At 40.4% G+C, this 24,335-nt stretch overlaps 1 protein-coding gene across 2 annotated transcripts in view; it reads left to right on the plus strand.

Moving 5' to 3' along the window:
* Positions 1-1,675: 1,675 nt before the first annotated feature.
* The window catches only part of si:dkey-237i9.1 (SEC14-like protein 1), a 32,754-nt gene continuing 10,094 nt past the window's right edge, over positions 1,676-24,335 (plus strand). Inside the window, exons 1-7 of one of the 2 annotated variants that reach the window (XM_067584272.1) lie at positions 1,676-2,075; positions 3,627-3,716; positions 21,194-21,343; positions 21,549-21,680; positions 23,019-23,147; positions 23,632-23,905; positions 24,159-24,268. In XM_067584272.1, the coding sequence (XP_067440373.1) occupies positions 3,654-3,716; positions 21,194-21,343; positions 21,549-21,680; positions 23,019-23,147; positions 23,632-23,905; positions 24,159-24,268 (858 nt within the window). In that variant the 5' untranslated portion in view covers positions 1,676-2,075; positions 3,627-3,653. The remainder of the gene's footprint in view (positions 2,076-3,626; positions 3,717-21,193; positions 21,344-21,548; positions 21,681-23,018; positions 23,148-23,631; positions 23,906-24,158; positions 24,269-24,335) is intronic. The other variant, XM_067584273.1, reaches the window with a different exon arrangement.

The following is a 24,335-nucleotide window of genomic DNA, read 5'->3' on the forward strand; positions in this document are numbered from 1 at the left end:
TATGGAGCCAGTTTAAAAATATCCTTATATTGAATCTTTATAAAACTATATATATCCAGTGAAAAAGAAATAAACAAGACCAGAGGAAAGAATGCTTTTTGCAAGGTTACATGTAGCTGCACATTTCAGAATTCAATTTTTACAACAGCAGAGGTCTTGTGTTACATGTGTATAAACAAGCTGGCTCATAGCTCCAGTACTTGTTTACAGAGGTTGTTTTACATGTCAGAGATACTAGTAACGATCAGATTCCTACACTGGGATTGATTACCTGTGTCCTGAAACAGCTTACACTGTCTCCATTTACACAGGGTACTGTATTTGGGGGCTTAGCACACACTAAGATGTAACCAAAGATGTTCCCCTGAGAAGAACACACCACTCTCTCTATCATTTTGAAAAGCTGAAATATATAGATGCTGTGTCTTTGGTGCGACCCAGTTCATTATCTTGTCTGTAGTGAAAGCTCCAACCTCTAATCAACACCTACACAGATAACAGTGTTGCATCTGCACAAGCAATACTTGAAACAATACATGAAATCCTCTGAGAGTTGCTTTGCATTTGTGTCACTGTCAAGCTGCAGCCTTGTAAACTCTTTGGTCATTTGAGTTCATTTTTAGAAATGACTTTATCATTGATATAGTGACCCTGTGAATTTTACACATAAAGATCAGTTTACTGGGCATGAGGAATACTACTCACCTTGTGAAAACAGTTTTACAACAATTTTACAAACTGGAAAGTGTGCAGTTTGAGATTTACACATTCGTGACCCAACGACATAACAAATAGGATCATTCATTATACTGCGCTGGAAACTTATGAAATTAATCTGGTGACCACTGCTGAGCTGGTTGCATAATAAAACTGTTGACAATCATGCTGCTGATCCCTGAACTGTTTTACATTATTTATTCATCTGCTCACTTTCCATTAACACTTGTTTACATTATCTGTTTACACCTTCATATTACTATTCATTGTCTCTTTTTACTATTAGTTTTAATATCTGTTCATAATATGTTTACTTCTATATATTTGATCCCTTTTTCATCTTTTTATTTTTTTTTTTTACTATTGTTATTATTACTATTGTTTTATTCTTTTATCTTACCAGTTATAAACTAATCTAGGAGGGTCTGAGGTGCATTTCACTGCACATGTATTGTATGCCAGTGGTTCTCAAAGTGGGGTCCAGGGACCCCCAGGGGTCCTTGAGGAGGTTCCAGGGGGTCCCCAGCAAAGCGCAGAATAATTTATTTTCACTATAATTCCATCCATAAGTAACACAATGACAGAATGAATGAGTATTGTGGTGTTGGGTTTTAATACACATTCTGTAATAAAACATCTGACAGTATAAATAATAATATCAAGATGGGGGACTCTGTCAGTTTAGTGGTCCTTGACGTGAAAAAGTTTGAGAACCACAGTTGTTTGCTTTGTGAACGTGACCAACTAAAAACTTTGAACATAAAAAAATTCAAATAATCTGTCCACATGACCTTTGGCTGCATGAAACTAAATACAGTCACGTCAAATTTGAAATAAAACAATAATGCGGTGACATCATGACAAAATGTAATTGTAATAAATGTGAGTATTTGCTTTGCTTGGATGACTGTGTTGTGGTGTTTATCCGTCAGTTGAGCAGCTGTGACTCGGAGGTGGAAAAAAACTGAGCTTACTGTACAAAACGGGGAGGAGCGACGGCATCAGCAGCATGATGACCAAAGCAGGAGGAGAGCACTGACAGAGGGATACTGTCCCCCTGTGCCGACACTTCATCCATTTAGGCGTGATTAAACAGCGGACTGTCTCAGATATTTAGTTTTTTAGCTCTTACTGTATCCCTCACTGCCGGGCTGTGAAGAAGACCTGCCCGGGTTAGCCTGTTAGCTACTTACTCCGGCTACATGGCCAGCTAGCACAATAAAGCTAACCGTCGGACCCGGCGAAGTGGAGAGCTGAGGAAGGGGATGGCAAAGAGTTCACTCGGATAACCCTTTCAGAAGAAACAACGATTAATCAGACTTAACCAGTCCCAGTTTCTGTAACGTTTTCAATCACCGGTAAGTAAACAGCCGTTATGGGATTTTTCTGTTAGCAAGTTAATAGCGAGTTGTAAAGTTAGCACTAGCTTGCGGGCTAACTGTTATTCTCAGTAACTGTTGTATAAGCTAACGATGAACCAAGTCAGCGTGGCAAATGTTGTTAACGAGTGTCGAGGTTGTTGTGTTAAGATAACAATACCTGTTATTGACTTTCGTTTTATTTATCTTTCACCCTTTAACAAAACAGTTTGTTATTGAAAAGCTTGTGTTATCCCATGTGTGGCTCAGTTAAAAATGTACTCGATTTCTCTAACACGGACATCAAAGCAACTCACCAAACAACAGAAAAACGAAACCATTCAAAACACCAGCAAGTAGCGACCTGTTCAAATACGAAAGCAGGAGAAAATGGGGTATAAGAAAGATAATAGATAATAGAAAGATGATAACTCTTGAATGGTATGGTGTGTGTTTGCTTGTTTGAAAGTGTGTCGCCTTACATCTCATCACAACTTCTAAAGTAATGGTCTTGTTTTTTACTGCTGACAGATCCTGAAGCATGACGGTAATTATGTACTGCTGTAGCAATGGTTAGATGTGTGGTCTTTATAGAGGTGTACTGTCTGTCCTAGCCTGGTTATTATTAGTCTGCCTGCCTGCCCTGATCCCTCTGTAAAGTAGTGCTGGGATGTTAGCTCTGCCCTCTCCTTACAGCTGTGTTCCCATCACAGCATAGCAGGAGTCCCAAACATGTATCAGCATGCTGAACAAACACAGACATGAAGTTCAGTTCAGATCACACTTTGTACTTATTTAAAATTACCAGGAGTAGGCAGAATGTTTATTTTTACACCACATTTGTTTTTGTTTCTTTTTTACTAAAACATGTGCATTTGTTTTTAACTATTCAGTTTGACTAGAAGATTCCTTCTATTCCTGTTTTCACCCTCAGTCTCACTCTGGTCTGTAGCCTCTGCTCAAATGTTCCAGCAAGTGGAATGTGCTGTTTACATTATAAAGAATGAACAGCACCTGCCTTTTTTTATCATTACATGGAGTGCTGTCGTGTGGATCTGTGACCTGAGCTCCTGCAGACGCATTAGTTGGACTTGGCGTATTTATATCCCCAGTAGTTTGCAGTAAAATGCCATTGCAGTGGTACAGTCTCTGTTTGATAAATGAGCGGGAAATGCTGCATCCATTGATCAGTGTGGTCCTCGGTCACGGCTCAGGAGAGTTCCCTTCTGCAGCCCTTCACTATACGTGGTTTTCTCATTCTTTCGGCTGCTTGCCAACACACAAACACACACACACACACACACACAAACACAAGCACCTGGCATCATTCAAGCAGTCAGCCAAAACACACCTTTATTTAATTACACGCTAAGTCTCCTGTTGTAGGGCCAGATGCAGCTATAATGCTGTCATTTTGGCACTGTGTATACTGTTATTGTGGTGGTGCCAAGAGTGAATCAAATACAGCCCTACATCTCAGCTTTTCTGTATTCCACAAATGCCTGTGATCATAATGAATTCTTTCTTTTTCTTGTTTTTATTCCTGCTCAGGTTGTTGGTGTTACTGTAATCCCCAACATGGTGCAGAAGTACCAGTCACCTGTGCGGGTGTACAAGCATCCCTTTGAGTTGGTGATGGCGGTAAGTGTCGATACCTGTATTCGCAGTCCACCCCCTGTCCACATGAATATTGCATGCCATAGATGCAGAGTTACGTAATGCTGGCGGGTTGGCGCTTCAGAGGTCATCCGCATAAGGTCATTGAGTCGCACACCTTGTGTGTGATTTGCACAAAGATTCAAAGTGCTGTTGTTGGAGGCTTCACTTCATGTTTCCACTGTTGGCAACCATATCACCTTTTTTGAGTTTGGTGTTTTCAAGCTGCATCGTCAGTGCTTTTTTAGTGATCTACAGAACCTACAGCAACACTACTACAAAAGTGGCTACTGACAAGCAACGATAATATAAACTTGTTCCAAGTAGAAATATGAAAACCAAGCAATCCTCACAACTAATCTCTCTGATAATAGAAAAAGACATGGAGCTGATTTTTCTTTAGTTTCTTGCAGTTTGAACAAACAGACAGCTGCTTAAAACAGACCAATGATTAACTAGCTACTATGATAACTATAATTAGGAGGTTATACCACTGCAACACACACACACACACACACTCTCTTATGTCATGAGAGCTACAGACATGACCTGCTCCATTTAGCCTCTCCACTCATTGTTACTGAGGTGTCTAACCACTGTACTGTACATCTGCACACTCAGCACATACAGTATAACAAGGCTGTTGTGTCAAACATTGGTTCCACCACAGACCTGGCGGTGGTAGTCCATTTGCAGCGTAAAAAATTCAGTGGCTGCATAGCTTTTAGTTAGAGACTGCCTCGCTGCTTGTTTTTGTTCTCTTTTAAGCATGAGTGCAGAGTGGAGTGCAGAGACTGTGGATTTGCATGTTCCTCTTATTTTTTTTTGCTCTTTTCAAAAACGGCCTTCTCATCAGCATTCCTAGTGCCGTTTCTCCCCACATTTCTAACATGTGTTAACTTCCCTTTCTGTGTCTGTTACGCCATGTGTAGCTACCAGTTTTACCCTTGTGATGTAGGACAGTTGATGAGTGAATGTAAATGCTCCATTAGCGAGCAAATGGAAATACGCTAAGTGATGAAATCCCTTTTTTTATAGTGTCTCCTCCTGTTGAGTTTCATGAAAACACTGCATGTTTTCACACCTTATCTCTGTGTTGTGAAAGGGATCTATTTTCTTTTTTCAAAAAGAGAAAAGAACAACAAGCTACAGCAGAATACACTATGAACTATAATCACACACTGGATGGATGAGTTACTCAGCAAATGTTTTGACCTCAGCTCCTTTTGTTGGTGATGTGATGTTGGTGCACGCATGCAGAGGCTAACAGAGTTTGGAATGTTACTGATTATACAACCAGCCAGTCTCACTAGTAAAAGATGCTTTATTGCTGTGCTGATAATTTCAGCAATCTATGGCCGTCCACGCTTTATCCATTTAAATGTACAGTCCTCTAATGACCAGGAAGTGAATTAGGAATTACTTCCTTTTTACAACCTGTCATGTGTTTGTAGCACAGCAAGTTCCAGACAGGTGCTGTTTTCTTTAAATGGAAATAAGCTTTCTACACCGGCGAGAGGGAGGATGCAGGAAGACTAAATCTCCTTAGCACAGGCTGGATTGAGCACTGGGCAAACAGATGGCTATAAATAGAAGGCTGGTACTGACACCTGGGTCTACACATGCAGCTGAAGGGGGGAATAGTAATAATAGCAGAGCAGACTTGCATGATTTGTAAGCTGAAGATGACCCACCTTATGGGCTTTTGTGGATGGGACAGGCTTACTTTTGGAAGACTAATGGAATAGCCATGGGTGTTTCTAAACTAGGGCAGCAATGGATAAGGCGGATGTCAAAAGTTGGATACAGAAAATAACGTTTGATTTGTGTTGTCATATAATTGTTAAGACACAAGCAATGTGGTCAGAATTTGTGACTTAATGAGCGGCTAAAACGTAGATCTCTGTTCTGATCATCTGTTTGAAGCTGAGTTTGGTGCATTTTGATTCTTTTCCCTCCTCGTGACTTTTCTCTGCAGTGAGTATTTTTGCAGACACTGCAGAGCAGACTTAATGGTGCGTCACGACACTTGCTGGCTCTTTTTATTGAAAATCCAGTGAAATTTCTTCCCTCTCACTTCCTCTGTTGCAGGTCTGTCACCATCGCAATCATATCAGTGTGACAACATCCCGCACTTATGGGAAGCCATCATGACGCGTCAACACAGTGTGTTCTGTGTTAACAATTTTGTGCAATCAGCTTCTTTATGTCAGTGCTACTTAACTTTTCAAAGCATATAAGGTGGACATATTGTGTGGGTCGGCCTAGACATTATGCAGAGTAGTTCCAAAGAATATGCACATAACTACGCTTAGCTTAGTTCAGCCTTGTTTTTCCTCCTCGCAGTTCCTGTCTCTGAGGCTTCAGAAATATTTGTATGTAACGGCTTCTCACTTTCGTCTGCGGGGGGATTATATTTGACATTTTGCTTTGAGGAATTTGGTGTTCTCCCTCCACTTGACTCCGCTGTTTGGATACTGTCAGTTCTTTGAAATTCCCATTTACTCTTCTAAGGGTAAAAACCAAGGCTCTACATTCCTCTGTTAAAGCCTTAAAATGCATTCCTGTAGTATAGATGAAATGCAGTATTTCTTCTCTTGGCCTCAAGGAGCCACTCGGCACACTGACAGGTGCTATCAAAGTATTTCAACCTCTGGCTAACACTGTTGTGGCTTGAATGTACTGTTGCATAAGTCAATCTTGCACCTCAGATGCCCTTCAGCTGTTCTTGTTCTGCAGTGGTTACTGTATCCTGTTTTCAACATGGTACTCTCAGTGTTCCCAGTGTTGATGTCTTTTTGGCAGATTTGATGCTCTTCTCACAAATTGGCAGTTATAAATCTAATCCGTTGGTTTTACAATCTACATCTTAAAACTGCAACAATAATGACATAAATCAACAACAGATCAACAGTCCAAAATCCAAACATATTCAGTTTACCTTCATATTTGACACATAAAGGTTTCAAATCATCTCATTTAAGAAGCTGCAACCGCATCATTTTTGGCATTTTTCCTTAAAATCCCATAAAATAAAAAGGATTATTCAATACTCAGATATAGTTGCTGATTAATTTTCTGTTGATTGACTAATCAATTAATTGACTTATTGTTGCAACTCTACAAGCAAGAAAATAAATGGTCTTGTATCATTGGGTGTTGTTGCTTTACTTGTTTTGATATTGACTTATCAGCTTTGTGAAGCACTTTAAAATTGCAACAGTGACTAAACATCATACAAATATACAGGACCAGACTTGACACTTAATTAAAGATTCTGCTGTAATGTTCCACTCAGTGATTTCTTGCAGAAGCTTCTGTTTGTTGAGGATTGCATGTTATTTAAGAGGCCAGCGCTCGGAAGAACTCACAAGATTAGAAGGGCGCCAGGGTGAAATGCACACCACTGCAGCTTCAGTATGTTCCCTAATAGGAAACTGTGAACTTCCTTTGTAGATAAAGTAATCTCGGTCAACAGCACTTCCATCCATCTGAGAGCTGCACCCATGGGGGGCTGTGTACTGACAGCTGACAGGAATTGTTTGAGCTGTACTAAAACACACAAACACCCATGTGTATTAGTATTGACCTTGATAGCCTTTGGGCAGGCCAACTTTGTTGGCCTGTATTTTTTTTTGAGGAGGGTTTGGAGTATCACTGAAGTAAGGAAGTACAGCAGCAGTTTTTGTTTTTTTTTAAATCACCCTCAGCCACAGCGGTCCCTTGAGTCTGCTGCCGCATCTCAATAACAGGAAATGTAGTCGATGCTGTTGCTGCTATTATCGCAGCAGTCCAGTCTCAGAGACACTAGTCTGTCCTCGGGGAGTCACAGAGGAATGTCAGAAGCACAATACCCCTCTCGCTGTTGTTTCAGGCCTGAAGGGACAGTTGCTACTGGCACACATCCACGATAAAGAAGGACTTCAGTAAAAACAGACTGACCTGGAATAGTAAATATCCACTAACTTGCACTTTCTGTTACAGTTGAGTTTAAAAAACAATAACTATCCCCTAAAGTCCCTATACTACTAGATTAGTACGCATGCTGCAGAGAGAGGGTATTAAGTGAGTCAAAGCCTGTGGTAGGCTAACCTGCTCCATGGAAACGTATGGGTCTGTATGGGTCTAATCCATGAGGACAAAGCGCTTTGGTCCTGCCCCTGTCCCAGTAGAGTTTCTGCAGAGAAAAGAACAGGATGTGCTGTGCCAGTGTAATGCCCACTGCACCATCAACAACTGGGCATGTTTTCTTCTTGCCGACTAAATTTTTTTTGTCAATGGTAGCAACACAAACAGATACAAGTACTTAACTAAATGTTTGCATGGCAACAGAAATAGCACTCAGAAACACGTCATTGGTTAGTAAAACCTTGTAATGTTGAAAATCTGACTCATACAGTTTAGTAACTGGAGAACACAAAATAATTGGCCAAACAATTAGGAAACAGAGCAGGAATAAATATAACTTTAATGGAAGCAGGAATTTAATAAGAAGAAAGACAGCAGGGAAGAATGAAAAGAGAGGCAGAGTGAACCAGACTGTGTTAGCCATTTATTAGGCTTAGCTGTGCCTGCTTATACAGTAGCCTCTAGGCAACAGCTGTTCTTCAGATTCTTTGAATTTCAGCACTTCCCTTCATGTAGAGCCCACACACTCTGTTTAACTTTTGTGAAAGTAAAGGGTGAAAGAGTGCACTGCACAAACCTCCTTCTCAGACATATGCTTTCACACATTTGTACACAGTGCCATTGAAAAGGTAGTCTAGAACCTTTTGTTTGCTGAATAACAAGTTGTTACAAAGGCTCATTAATGAGGACCTCAGTGTATGACTGAAAATGGTTGTTTCCTATAATGATTTCAGGGTTGCATGAACTGCCCTATATTGTGGCTAGTGAATAAAACAGGACCAGCAGTGCAACTCATTTTAAGTGTTTGAACAACCTTGTCAATTCATCGAAAACATACATACAACCAGTTGTGTCACATGCTGCCTGCTGCTCTGTCGAGTATTTTATATCATTTTGATTCCATTCCTTGACGGTCTTTCTCAAACCCCCCCCCCCCAAAAAAAAAAAAAAAAAACAGTTTACGGGACATCTCCTGTCAACAAGGCATATGAGTGTAATTTTTTACACTGGATCATGGCTGACTATTGGACATTCAATCTCAGCTTCAGTTAATGCAAAGCAGAAAAAAGGACCTTTATTCAAGGAAGTACAAGAGGCCAGTAGATGCGCATCAGTGTCTGCTTTGCCTGTTGGTTAGTTAGATAACAGAACCAAAACTCAGCTGTTTGAGATAAGAGAGCTCACACTTGTCATGCCACAGATAGTAAAGAGTTGAAAAGATAGGATGTTCTAACTGATGAAATCATTTTTGCTGCTGCACTTGGGAACACAGATTCGGTAAAGTCTGTTAATTTTGTCTTCTTTTGTACTAAACTGCTTTGTGCTCCTTTTGCCGCCTGTAACTGTCTAAATGTGGGTCATCCCTAGCACATTTTTGCAAGTGTCAGACCGCCAACACATTCTTTAGTGCCTGTTTACCACCAAGCCGGTGTTTCTAAACTTGGCTCATCCTGCTGTCCCCCTTCCCTTGTCTAGCCTGGCTCACATCCTGTCCCACCATGTCCTGACCCACTTGTAGCCAGGTCTGGTTAAGGCTTTTGCAGCCCAATTCGCTGTCACCGAAACATCCCGGGCTTTACTCTGTTGTTTTAATCCGCCTGTGAGCTGCTGGCTTGTCGGTCACTCATATCATCTAATGGTCTCACATATAGAGCCTTGTACTTATACAAGCAAACATTCACCTTCAGAGAAATGTGGTCATTTTATTAATTTTTTTGTCAGGCAACGTGGTCCATTGAAACAGAGAGCACAAACCACTAGAATGAAACCTGATTACATGTCATTCATAGTAGTAGACAGAGTTCCTCAAGGGAAATTTTATATCAGGAAGGAAATTTAGTATGCCTATCCCAGTGAAATGTTTGCTGATTTAGCTGCTTTATATACACTTTTGTCATTAGCATTTCCCAGCACTGCACCTGTCTCCTCTGATTCAGAAATTTTCCATCCACTTTTCTGAATGAATCTGTCAGAGCTTTTTCTGCAGTGTCTAATTCACTTACTCCGCTAGATGCTGTTTGCCAAAAACAATGAAGAGTTATGACCTGCTCTAGGGAGAGGAGCTTATCATCCAGCGTGCTGCTTCAAACATCATTAATAAAGGACTGTACTGCCAGCACCACATGACTTTAGAGGCCTATGAGAAAATTCTGGAGCTGATTTCATTCACTGATCACCAGGACACTCATTTACCCTCTTCCCTGCTGCAAGGTCGAGATGCTGCCCCAACAGCTCCCCTCCCCCACCCTGCTTCTTTCTGCCAGACACAGATGAAATGACCCTTTAGCGTATTTTACACCGCAGTCATGCTACAGTGTGGCAACGGACAGTGAGTCAGATCTCTGCGGCAGCTATATGACGTTAATAGGAATGTATACAGTATACCGGAATGGCCTTAGCATATGTGTGTACTGGGTCTGAAATTAACACCCACCAAGTGCCAAATGTGGGTAGATTTTCCGTTTGGCGAGTAAATCTCTGAAGACTATCCACCACACTGGCGGGTAAATGAATGAAAAACTTAGGGGAGACTCAGCAGCCAGATATTTCTCCATTCTCTGTCTAGGAGCAGCTGAGATTGAGACTAAAATGAGAATAGCTGGTCCACCTTAAAAGTCAGACCTGGCGGGGGTTCTCGTTGGCCTGGTAGCCCACCAGACCTGTACAATTATATGGGAAACACTGTTGATGTCAGGAATATTAATTATTTTATTGACATTTTAGATTGTTTCCAGTGAGATATTATTGAGTTTATGTAGTGACATTGCTGTTGTAAAAGTTACTGTTGCTGCTTTAGAAACAATATTTAGTTATATTTAAATGTACATGTGACACAAAAAGGACTATTTTGGTAAAATAATATGCTTGACCAGTGGATTTTCTTTGTCTACCAGTCCCATTGGCAGTTGAGTCAAAAAGTTAATTTGGGACACTGTGTTTATGCCTGCTGTTAATGTGTGGTTGTATTTTGGGCTGCTTAAAGCTCTTTCTTCTTGCTGTTAACCAAAATATGTAAAATGTGTGGCAAGGCTCGATTGTTATGTCTTTGAGTGCAATTAGAGGCAAAAAATTGTTTACCCAATAAAAGTATTTTCCCACAAATGAAGACTAACCCAAGTGATTCACACAACGTTGTATCAAACATCCAACTGCAGAGTCAGATTTATCATCCTTTATATATATCAGTTACATTTCCCTTCAGATAAGTGTGCATTGTCACATACTACTCACACACAGAGCAGCATTAATCTCTGAAGAGCAGTGTTAAGAAACCAGCAGCTAGCTTGTTCTACCCTCCTCTCCTTTCCTTACAGTCACTGCTATTGTCTCAACCTGTCCTGGAAAAAATCTGATGCTCAGGAAGCTCAAGCAGCATTTACTGAAACTATTCAATAAGAGATTCATCTCAATTAATAAATTAACTGAATGTTGTAATAGTGATGGCAGAACAGGCAATGAATATGCTTTGCCAGCACCTCTTTTTCTTCCCCTCACTCTAAATTGGGACAGCAATACTGCTGCAGTTCCTGTAACTCGTTGCTCATGAGGAATTCTCATTGACCATTAAGCAGTGGTTCAGTCCTGTGTAGAGAACGGACAGAGTTGATCATCTCGACGTTTAAAGACGTAATGTTGGCACAATATGTGTAACAACTGCTTTCCTTTTTCCTCCATCAGCACTAAATATTTTTTTTAAATATAGAAGACACTGTACATGAAAGGAAGTATCATATACATAACGTTAACATATATGTTAAGTCAGAAGGTTTGGAAATTAACAAAATTGACAAAATAACAGGCCAACTTGAAGATGTACATTTTTTTTAAGAATATTTCACTTATTTAACTTTTGAGTCTACTACTTTATTACATGTCTTGGATCTTAGTACGGCTTATTTACCTTTTGAAACCAGAATTCAGTAAGAACCTCCACAAGGGGGTTTTGTCTTTTTTAAGTGATTCATTGACTTTAGTTTTTATTTGACACTCACAGAATCAGATCAATCTTTGATTTGTATTAAGTTATTTATAACTATTGAGCTAAACCTAAATAGACGTTATAAGAGATTGGAAAAAGGTTTTGGATTCACTAAATGGATGTGATACTTGATTAAGATTTGATAAAATGCAGATGAACCCCAAAGTACTGTGTCCTCATATTGTCAGTATTTCCTGTATGTTTATAATTAGCTGACAGAGTTAAAGCTTTTAGTGACAAATTTATGTCTAAGGGAGCCCTTACACCAGCAGAAATCTATGTAGTGCAGCATTTCTTGTTCTCACTGTGATGACTTTTTGATAGTCGGCAGATGGCCATCCTGCTGCTTTCTATGCTTTGGTGCACACATATAAGCAGTCATGCATGCATCACCTAGCAGTACAGCTTAACATATTGCATGGCCCACCAAATATTTAGGACCTTACATTTATATAAGGTCTGTGTCCTTGGCAGATTGTCCCCTCCTCCCTCCAAGTTGGTAGTTCCAGGCTGTTCTGCCATTACAATGCACACTGTAGCAGTGAGCTCACTGGAAGGAGAGAAGTGGGTGGTATAGCATGCAGAGACCAAAGGCTCTATTGTTGCATCTATTCAATCAGGAGCTTGTTCTCTCCCCTCTCCCACATCCACTCTACACCTAGGCTTAGACACTGTTCGACCTGATGGGTGGAGAAATAATGGACCTAATTTAGACAAACCTGTAGGTGTAGTGCCTATACAAACAAACAATGTGGACACTTGTGATGCACCAAAGTTGGTCTTATGAAAATAGGGAGGACATTTCAGCTAAGAGTATTAAAAGTGTTATGAATATAATGTTTTTTCATTATATTCACCTCCATCATCTCTCAAGATGCAAGAACAGCTCAAACTATTTAACTGTATGGCAAATACTTCAATAAGTACAAATAAAATAGTATTAGTACTATATCAACACAGGAGGCTGTATCCACAGCATCCCTGTAGCATTGCAGGTCTAAAGCTGTTTAACTGGTTGGCCCAGCTAGAGAGAACAGGGGCATGGAGGCTTTTGATACATTGCAGGGTCTTTTCCCAAGAGCGGTTTCACCTAGTTAGGCTTGCAAGAGCCATTCCCTATTCAAGTGCTCAGTCTATACACATATATTGAAAAGGTTAGATGAGTCATAGTGAACCAAGCCTATTTGAAAAGCCTAATGGAGCAAACTGAGCTCTTAGTACCATTGTTTGGGCCCCAACAGCTGCTGCAAGGATAATGAACACAGCTGTAAACGTTCATGATAAATTGAAGGTCAAAAAATCACAGTTTGACTGATCAATAATGTATTAAGTGACAATGTGCAAAGTAGTACTGACTGATGAATCGAATTTTCATCGTCATCGCAATGTGAACATGCGTAATAAACACAGCGCAAAACACCATAATTAAGAAGGGGGTGGACAAATCTAACTTTACTTTGCATTTATTCTGTAAAACACTAAAAGCAAGGAACTTTTGGTCTTAAATGAAAACAACGTTCAAGATAAAAAAATTTTAAAAAGCAGCTTATTTCCAATCATTGCAGTCGTTCAGGTGTAAGGATCAAATAACCCAGACAGCTCTGGACAAACTCAGTAATTAAGTAAGTGAAATATGAGGAAAGAAATAAAATCCAAACACAGGAAAGGACTAGGAAATATTTCTCTCCTCTTGATTTCACTAATGTTCCACTTAACGGATGAAACCTGTTCCTTCTTCCTGATCATCACTAGTACCCTGATAAACCAGCGTAGCCAGTGTCTAAATTCTAACCTCCAAACTTTTGTACATGAATATATAAGTAACCTCTTGACACCAGTGTTTTTTTTTATTTTTCACACTTCCCTGTGTGTTTGAGTCAATCAGAAGAAACCCAAAGCTGCCTACTCAGTAACTTTCCTCTTGCTCTCCCCCCATCCTCGACAATGACCTAGTTTGGAGTTTATAGCTTTGCTCTGTGAAATAAAACCCAGGAGGATTTTTCCTCTCCATATGCCTACTCTATACCTCATTCTCTATAACCTATTCAGCTCAAACCCAGACCCTTTTTTGTTATATCATGTTGGGTAAACAGATGCCTGCAAGATCTTGTGCGTCAGAACCATTATTTCAAAAAGCATGCCTTCTGTCTGCTACAACCTGTTTCATTCATCATCTGTCGTTTGGCAGCACTGACATGATCACTAAAAGTGGAACACTAATCTGAATGCCTAATAGTCTCAATTGTTCTTGTGACCCTGATCATCCACCAGACAGCATCCTAACATCCTCTTTGCGAGCAACAGCAACATTGAACATGGCCCAGTCAGTCCAATTAATTATTGGCACAGGCATAGTTGACAATGCCCAACAAAAATACAAATAATGTGACTAGGCTAGTGTGTGATCTCAACCCCTGTAATGACGTCCCTAAAACGTCAAGGCCCAGGATTGCCCAGGGGTAGTGGGTGGGGACTCGTAATGATTTTGCCAAGCATTGGCTAAATGATGTCACAGTCCTGCCAGCAGCCCTCACTTGACACCAGTTTTTGTTGATATGTGACATCAAGGGTGGTGTGTAGTGATTATACAATTTTGTATTGGGTCTTTAAAGAGGAAACATGAGGAGAGCAACTTCAGAGAAGGCCTAAAGTGTGTCAGCGCACCCAATAATATGGTTTGTTGTTTGACAGGAGGCCTCATTTATCAGCGTGACTGCATGTGCAGGCACTGAAATGATAAAAGTAAAATTTGAGTATCTAATGGAGTACTTGCCGACTCATACTACTATCTCTCCACCTTTAATTTTTTATTAATACAAGCGCAAATAATGAATGCTGGCCAAACATAAAACCAGTGGTATTTGTACTTAAAAAAGCAAAACAAAACCAAACAAAAATTATGTAATGTGTTCAGTATTGGTTTATAACTGAGACCAAATGCCTAAGTCAGCATTACTCATTTGCTTGTTACAAGAGGAATATGTTAAAACATATGAACAGAACATTTCCACATGTTTCTTAAACTCTGCAGTCAGTCCACTTCAGAAGTTCTCTTGAATACTGTGGAAATACAGCCAGATCGACTGCTGCATCTCAGCTTTTATGTGCTTTGTTTGTTTTGTTATGTTTTGACATCATCTCTAAGCTGTCGTCATCAAGTATCTTAATCTTAAAACTGCCCCCAAACCAAAATGTTCCCATTTTCCCAGCCGCCAGAAAAGCCAACTGACAAAAATAGCAAAAGCTGACCTCTGGGCGGCTGTCGTCTCTATTATGCAACCATTTTCATAAGCTCCAGAGATGTGACACTGCTGCCGAGGAAGTTGGAAGTGTTCTCTGGTCAGAGTGTTGGTCCCAGAAGGCCTACAGGCCGTGAATTGAACCATATCTCACTTTCAGGATTGACCAGATGAGCAAATAGCGATACCATTAAATATGACACAACCAAGAAGTGTTAAAGGTTCTTAAAGTATAATGACAACAAGAGAATGGTCTTGTCTAACCAGCCTTGGGTGTTTGTGGCATTTTGTCCTTGACTGTATAAAATTTGATATAACAAAATATTACCAACAAGTCAGTTCATGTCTTCAACAGCTCTATCTGCTTCTTTTGAACAGCTGTAAATTCACTGAGACATTGCATCAGAGCTGTCTCTTTGTTACAAACGCTTTGGGTCAGGGTGTTTCTCACTGTTAATGCAGTCTGTAACAACTATCTTGCACCATTATATTGTGATACAACTGTGGACGTAACTTCCCTTCTCTAATCACAGGCATGTTTGTCATATTGTCTCGATGTGCAGTGCCAGAAAGCCTGTTGTCTGTAATGTCAGTGGCATTATGAGTAAATTCTTTACACTTCCTTTATCTCGTATGTACTGTAAATCTGTTGTGTTTGCCATCAGTATGACTCAGCACCAGCGTTGATGGCACAAGTTTCTGCACATTCATTACTAAATAAAGGGATTTTGCAAAAGCCAGTTAACTTGTGACCAGTGCAAGATCAAACCTGAGAACTATCCTTTAATATCTCTGGGTGTGGTGGATCACTGTAGGCTCTGTTGTACACATATGAGCCAGATTGTTTCATGGCAGTGTTAGATTTTAAATGATTTCTGCATCAAAATGTTAGTATCTTAAACAACCAGTTATTTACTTCATTGAATTAGCCTAAATTGAACATTGCCATCTGATAATTTTATCCATAAATTGACATGCCAGACATTTTATATATTGCAATATTAATTGATATCCTGATTTTAAAATTTCATTAACTGTGAAAGAGAATTTTATCCATATCATCCAACCCCCATTGACATATGGAAGGCATGTTTTAACAAACTTAAACTTAAAAAAAAAAAAAAAAAAAAGTTTGAATGTCCTAGTGAGTTCTTTTTCCTGTACTTGTTGGCATCGTGCTCGCAGCTATATTTAAGTTTGTTTTTTATGCAACAAGTTAAAGCTAGATAATGCCTGGGCTGCCTGCCAATACATTTGTTTTTTGCCTGTTGTACACATATACGTGCACCATGCAGCCCTTTGTAATCTTAAAGTGTGTTATGTATCCCCTCGGAATTCCTAAATTTCCTGAATCTCCTTTCCTGAGCTCTTATTTTTCCATACCCATACCCTTGTCCGTTGTCCAAAGGGGAAAAAGTTTTGCGTGTATGCAGGAAGGGATTAAGTAACAGTGTATTGTTTTGATATTTTCTCTCATGTGCCCCTGGAAAGCATATAAAATCTCCAGCCAAATTCTTGGAAGCATTACTCATAGCTTGGCCTGCCGAGGTGTGTCCCAACGTATCCTGTCACCATGGAGACTGGAGGACGATGTTCTTGCACTCTTTCTTACACACGCACAGTTGTTTCAGCTGGTCTGGAAACTTGGAAAGTTTTTGTCCTCTTTTTTTTTGCAGTCAAGTGTTCCAGAAAGGAGCTGAGGAAACGACAAAAATATATTTATAAATTTACTGTTGTGGAGTTTGGTTGTGGCTGATCGGGGTTGATGTGTCATCACTCTGCCCGCTCCTTATCCCAGCAACTGCCTACGCGGAAGGGTGTTGTCATGTACAACCATGAATGTTTGTTGTTAAACTGTCATTTTTGGCTGCTTACTGAGAAGTTATGTAGAAATCTGGTTTGGATGATTATTGTTGTTAAACTGTTAAGCACACACTTAGCAATGCTTTTCAATGTTTGATTCATTATCTATAGTTGGATTCAGTAGCAGGTTCTATGACTGTATCCCGTCCCCCAAGTTCAGCACATTTTCTCTCCGTAATAGAAGAGAAGAGGAGAAAATAATGAAAAGGTGACTTAATGAATTGCTCTTCAAGACGCACTTCACACTGTTTGCCAACATTACATAGTAGATCAATGTAGACTTATGTAATTATCTGGACAAATGCCAAATGACTTAAATATTGACTTAGTTTCATTTTACTCATTTAGCTGTGAGTCATGCATGCATGCATGTCATGACTTGACGTGTGACTGGCGGAGGTTCTTTATTAGAGTGTCAACGGAGATAAATGCGGGTAAGATCCTGTTAGAAGTGAGTTGACGCATCCTGGTTTGTTAACTAAAACAAGATCTTATGTAAACACCCAATGAAATGCTGGGAAAATGGGTTGCTTGGTTGGTAGGGTCAAAAAAGGTCAAAAGGCCTAGAGATGAATTTTGAGACACTATGTTAACCAGCACATCATAGACAAATTGCTGTGTTTGATTCAGAGATATAATTAGTTTGTTAATAGGTATAATTTTTTGATTTTTGCAGCACATTGATAGTACAAAAGTCATTTGCCAAAAGACTTTTACATGATATGTTTGTGACACTTATTGCAATGAATAATTTATGAGCTTCTAACTTTGTTAAAGTCAGCGTTTTATTCACAATAAACCATCATGGTCAGAGAGCGCTGCATGATTTAATTGAAATATGATCTTGATTTCTTGCCTCTGTCATCTCATTTGTATGTGACAATGACTCCGCCATCTTTGTCCTAGTGGGAAGATCCCTTGCATCAAAACATATGCAGCTAATTTCTCCTTAAGCTTCATCAGCAAATGACAAGTAGGACATCGATGCAAGTAAATCTGACACGCTCCTCTGTATACATCCATGGTTAGAGACAGCAGAGTTTCTTAGGAACAACAAAAATGTGAAAACCCTGCGATGGTGAGGAAGAATATATAAATGAATAAATAAATCCACTGCTGCTAATATGGTAAAAAGTTGTGCAGTCTGCTGTGTGTAACTGGATTCAAAAGCGATGATGACAGTTACTCAGAAGCTCCTACATTACTTTGTAACCAAAAGTAAACCGCAAATTTGTAAGATCACCTGAAATGTCACGAAAAGGCCTGGAAAATTTCAGTGGAAAAGTTTCTGAGTAGAAAAAATGGGGACTCTCATTTTGACAAGAATGCAGCTCTATGTTCAAAACCGCAGTGTATTAGAGCTACTGCTGTTACCGTATTACCGCGGTAACGCAATTATGTCACACCAACCGCAGAGTGAAGCTGATCACCGCTTCACCGCTGAGTGAGTGGCTCAAGTGATGGGACATTAGATAATCTCTCAGGCTTGACATAAAGAATGCTGAAGATGGGGTTTTTTCCTGGAAATGTGTCTCAAAAAGTGGAGTCGTCTTGTATTCGGGGTCCAGACAAGTACATGTTCCTTTTAAATGGATAAAGTACTGGTGTAAAACCCACTCCTACACAGAGTGTTGCATTATGGGTTGGTTGTAACATTAATCTTGCTAGGCTAGCGATTGTCTTAAAGTCAGTTTATAGTGAGTGTGTTAGTCAGTAAGTACTAAAAGTGTTTAATTATTCCAGTTTAACCTGCAGGAGTTTCTGAAGGCTCGTTTAACGTGTTTTTCTGCCACAGAGGAAATAAATTCATGACGAGTGAAAATGAGTCCAAAGCCTCTTCCAATGTCTCTACTGCAGAAATGGAATATGTCAAGCTGCCAAATACCACTGTGACAAATGATAAGCAGCTCAAAAACACAAACAGGCAATCGTATAAATGCTAACAGCTGGAAAACATCATTTTTGACTGCTTCCTAGAGCCTGGTAGGAGAATGTGTGCGCATGTAACTATACTATGATGTAAGTTATAACACCTGAGGTTTGAAAAAAAGTTCTTGTTTTGTAATGGCTGTTATCGCGGCAGTTTGAATGGCTTTGCTAATTAACACAGTAAGGAAAAAATCAATACCACAGCAGCTCTAGCCCTAATATTAACTTTATTGTTTTAAAGCCAGTGAGATGATCAGAAATGGCCAGATTGGGTCTCTGTGTATTTTGAGAAACCAACACTGTAGCATAGCAGTGTGCCCTTACATTCCCTTTTTAAGGAATAAACTCATGACATTTTAATTTCCTGGTCTTTATACTAAAACAGTTGGGCTATTTTCAGTGCACAAGGGGCAGCTTAAGGTTTGGCTATTGGTTTGGTTTTGTCTGTTTTTCATGAAGCAGAGAAAGGCCTTGAGTTTTTTTGTTCCTCATATAGTTTGCATTCACTATCTCATGTATAGCAAACCCTGTGGTTTTCTTCAGTAGGTAAGCCTATTGTGTAGGTGGTTGTTAACCGTGAGAAGTAGTGGTGTTATTGACAGAGCACGGCACTTGTGGTTGAGTTTGTTGTCGATGGTTGTTTTTGATGGGTGAAACTGATGTTTACAGTCAGTGCCGTTATGCTGACGGCAGTACAAAGCCGGCGCCCAGTGTTCCAGAGCATCAGGGCTGAAAGACCCAGCTCAGCATTCACTCAGTCAGTGGACAGTGGGCAGCTGATCGACTCAGTAGCCCTGGCAGCGGTATGCCAGGAACTGCTGAACTCTATAGACTGCCTACTCGCACACAAAACAGAGGCTGCTGCTGCTCAACATACTAAACAGCCTAAACCTATGCTTGTGTATGTGGAAATGCTCTGAACAAGGCAACATTGTCCTAACTAGACTTTATTTGTCTTGTTTTGCATTTTAGAAGATGAAAAATCTATATTAAGACTGATATACATATGGACCGACTGTTGCAAGTGGAAGAATATCTACCTTCAGCTTCCTGTTCAGCTTTGTTGAATTTTTAAGCTCCGTCTTATGTCACAGTGATTTTCTGTTCTCATGGGTTTTCACAGGAGCTCAAAGACATACAGGTTGTCCTTTGCTCCACAGAACACAGCTCCTTTATCAGCGAGACTCAGCTGACGGTAACTCAGCCGACTCCAAAAGTCTTGTGAGCAGCACTTGCTCTTGCGGTTGATCTCGCGCAGTCTGTCCTCACTCTCCTCTTTCAGGCTTAAACCTCAGTCGGCACTATATTTGCAGACCATGTCCTGTTGATGAAGTGGATTGCAGCTTGATAGCATTCCACTCTGACCTTTACAAAGCCTTTATCTGTCTTTGCTTCCCTTGCCCCTTTTTTTTAAATCTGTATCATTCACATGTCTGCCTGTTCACTGAAAGATAAATGTATTCATTCAAATCCTGGAGACTTAAGTTTCAGGATGGAGCTTCACAGGCCATTCAAAATGAGGAAATATATCACCTGTTTATGCAGAAAGGATACATGAGATAATAGTCTCAGACAAGCTCATATTATGACTAACTTTGACCATCTCTAGAACACGTTATCATGAACATCATGTTACTGTTTAGACTTGCCAGTTATGTAACCGCGCCAATCAGATCCAAGATTGGAGTATGGTGGCGATAAAGAAAAGGATGAAAATGGGTGCTGCTGTAGTCACATTGTGCCAGCTAAGGCCTAGTTGCATAACAGCTGTCTGGCGTCTTTACAAGAGTTTGCCTGTGTTTTGCGTTTATGAGAACACATAATTTTGAGACACAGTGTTGCCCTTGGGCTCAGCGGCTCTTATTGTGTGTTGAGCCCTTTGTTGGATAAAAAAGTACAGTCGTTGAGCTGGGGCCATTTTGTACTTAGGTCGAGTGTGAAGTTTTGAATGTTGCAAAGTTAAAGGAGCTTTTGTTTAGCCTCTCACTTGTTTGCACATAGAGCTCTTGTCTGCCCACCTTTTCAAATTCTTCAGTCCCTCATAGCTCAGTATTTGCATACTTGAGAATATGTGAACTTTTTCCTTATTAATCTTGTGGAAGTTTTCCAAACATTACCCTTTGCCACATAGGCGTTGTCTCAAACACTGTTGTCAGATTTTTTTTGTCTGCCCTCTGGGTGGCATGAAGAGAGATAACACTGGAGGTATTGGAATCTCTTTTCTATCCTTCTACTCCTTTATTCACTAGAATGAAACTTGAAACCTAAAAGATATCTTCCCAGGTTGTGTTTAATAACAATTCTGCTCCTCCTTCCTCTTTCAGGCCTATGAGCGCCGGTTCCCCACCTGTCACCTTATCCCCATGTTTGTGGCGAGTGACGTGGTGGATGAGGAGATTAGCGAGGACGGATCCACCCACAGGATCGAGCGCCGCTGTGCCCTGGATGTGGATGCCCCACGCCTTCTCAAGAGGGTAAATTACCGATCAGATCGTCAGCTGATGTGGATCACAAGTGCAGTGCATTGTGGTTATTGTGATTTTTGGCAACTCATTTTGAGTCTGTTCATTTTAGCTCCAGGCACAGTAGTTTATGAAACTGCAACCTTATGCCTAATCTTGGGTGTGTCATGTCAATTTAGTTTGTTGAATCATGAGTTGTTGTGTCTCTGCTTTGCAGATTGCGGGTGTGGACTATGTCTACTTCATCCAGAAGAACACACTTAACCGAAAGGAGAGGACGCTTCACATTGAGTCCCATAATGAGACCTTCTCCAACAGGGTCATCATCCATGAGATCTGCTGCTATTCGGTCAGTACCACACACCCAAGCACTGTTTTGTGCAGGTTGTTACCAAGCAGCAGCTTAGAGCACATGACTGTATACATTTTTAGTACACGTGGTCCCAGAGGGATAATCAAACCCTGACCCTGACACTTTTTGTGACATGCTCAACCCATTGGGTAAACCAGAGGCACATATCTACATGCTGACAGATTCACACATGCTCTGTAAAGCTGTTGTTCAGCTGCTGAACAGGAAGCTGCCGCCAGCACACTCATGTTAATGTTTGTGCTGTCTCTAATCTCTTCCCTGCTTCCCTGCAGGAGAAAGCCATGTTTAGACCAGCACTGAGCATGTTGCTAGCTATCTCAGCCCATCTCTCTCTGTGAATTATTCAGTCTCCATACATTCTGGCTGAACGCTCTCAAATTCTGATCTGAAACCAGCATGCCTGCCCTCCTCGATACACTGTATGCTTAACTCTGACTTCAGATCTGCCTATCCGTGAATGGACGTGCACTGAGTTAATGAGGTCAAGCACATCGTATTAGCCTCCAACCATCTAGAGCGCTAATTTTAGGTCCAAGGCCGCACAGAGGTTCTTATTGTGTGCTTTAGCTCACTGTGCTAACAGTAACTGGGATAGACAGCTCAATTAGACTGAGCTAATGGACCTGGCTAAAGCTGAAATATTTTGGTGGCCAAGGAGAATAAAGTTACCAGCACAGTGCCTTTAGAATGCGTCTAATTTTTGACTTCTTTCCAAATTTAATGGCGTTGTCGCCTAAATCAAAATGATTTTAACAAAGGTTATTTGTTTAAAATATACACAAAACACACCAAAATAACTGGAATTTTTTTTAGATTTTTCTGTCTTACCTAAAAATATAAAAATATTTCAAATTTACTTAAAACACTACGCCCCTACAGCCGCCACAGCAGTGCTAGAATCAGTTGATGGATAGGTGGAAAATAAAGATAGATAGAAAATAATTGTTCTTTATAGTTTGGGATACTGATCAGCTAAGCCTGATGATCAGTGTCCATATGTGTAAAAGTGGCTCTCTATACTATTTAACACTGGCCTCTCAGAACCTTTACACAACACACCAGAAACATGTGTGTCGTTGTATGTTTGTGTGCTGTGCTTTTTAGCTCTAAACTGTTCATGTGTAAAGGGCTGGCTACTTTTCTATGGACAGACTTACACCCACATGACCACTCATAGTGCACAGTGTGAAAATTGCTCTGTGTGCGTCATCATCTAGTGAAGCTGGGTGTGTGGTTACCATAGTAACATGGTCATCTTTTTTCCTGCCAGTCATTACAGTATGATATACAATATGTGCTTGTATGTGTTTACAGGTCCACCCGGAGAATGAGGACTGGACGTGTTTTGAGCAGACCGCCAGCCTTGACATCAAGTCTTTCTTTGGCTTTGAGAGCACAGTGGAAAAAATTGCTATGAAACAGTATGCCAGCAGTATAAAAAAGGTGTGTGTTTGTGTTTTGTTACATATAATCTTTACATGTACACTTGTAGTGTTGGTGTATACATAGAAACATATGTTCACAAAAGATGAATAGTTGCAGCACAATCGATGCTACATAGATAATGCAGAACTGACATTAATGTATTCTGTTAAGTTTAGTGTTAAGAGGTTTTTGGAGCATGTCAGTCTGTCTCACACTGTAATTGTATAAATAAGCTTGTATAACCACTGAGAGTGGTCTTCTACAGCAGACCCAATGAGTCATCTGCCTTCATTTAGGATGGATGTGGGCAATGTCCTTTTAATTTTCCCTCTGTTTCCATTACCTGACACTTATGTTGGAAACACTAAATGAATATACAGAACCTGGTTTGAATAAAGTACATATGAAGATATAATATATCAAATCATACATTTCCTAGAATTCACATCGTCTTCTGCTATTTTTACTGTACTGAAGTTTTGTTCACTCGTGTTCCTCACAGGGAAAAGAAATCATAGAGTACTACCTTAAGGAGCTTGAAGATGAGGGGATCACCCATGTGCCCCGCTGGACTCCCTCCTCCCTTTCCCTGCCTCCCCCGAGGCCGACCAGCCTCTCTACCAGCCCACCTCTCCTCCCAAAACTCCCGGTCACGCCCGCTGTTTCTATCCCGCTGCCCGCTGACGCCAAGGACAGCGCCTCTCAGGATGCCAAGCAGGACAGCAGTGCACTTCAGGGAGACAGCCTAACTGATATCCTGGCTGGTACACCTGAAGGTATGTTCCCACAGCTAATTGGAAAATAGGCACCAGCACTACTTGCATGCTTCTTTTTAATAGTTAAACTGTTGTACTGTTTAAATTACAGCAGAATACAGAAGACATGCACATGTCAAAGCAAATGAGAAAGTAATTCTACAAAAGGGTTGTCATAGTAATTTTGAAATGTCAGGTATTGGCATATCATGGGGTTAATTGTCCTTGTTTCCTGAGTCATGTTAATTTGAGGTGTTATGTTTTTGTGCTGCAGATAAACTGGATGCAGACTATATCAAACGTTACCTTGGCGACCTCACCCCCCTGCAGGAGAGCTGTCTCATCAGACTTCGCAAATGGCTGCAGGAGACGCACAAGGGAAAGGTGATACACTGTTTTTGCAGCGTTTGTAATATTGACGTAAAATAGAATAATAATTTGTGGTATGAAA

This window comes from Thunnus thynnus, chromosome 3 (genome assembly GCF_963924715.1).
Source record: "Thunnus thynnus chromosome 3, fThuThy2.1, whole genome shotgun sequence".
Lineage (NCBI taxonomy): Eukaryota > Metazoa > Chordata > Actinopteri > Scombriformes > Scombridae > Thunnus > Thunnus thynnus.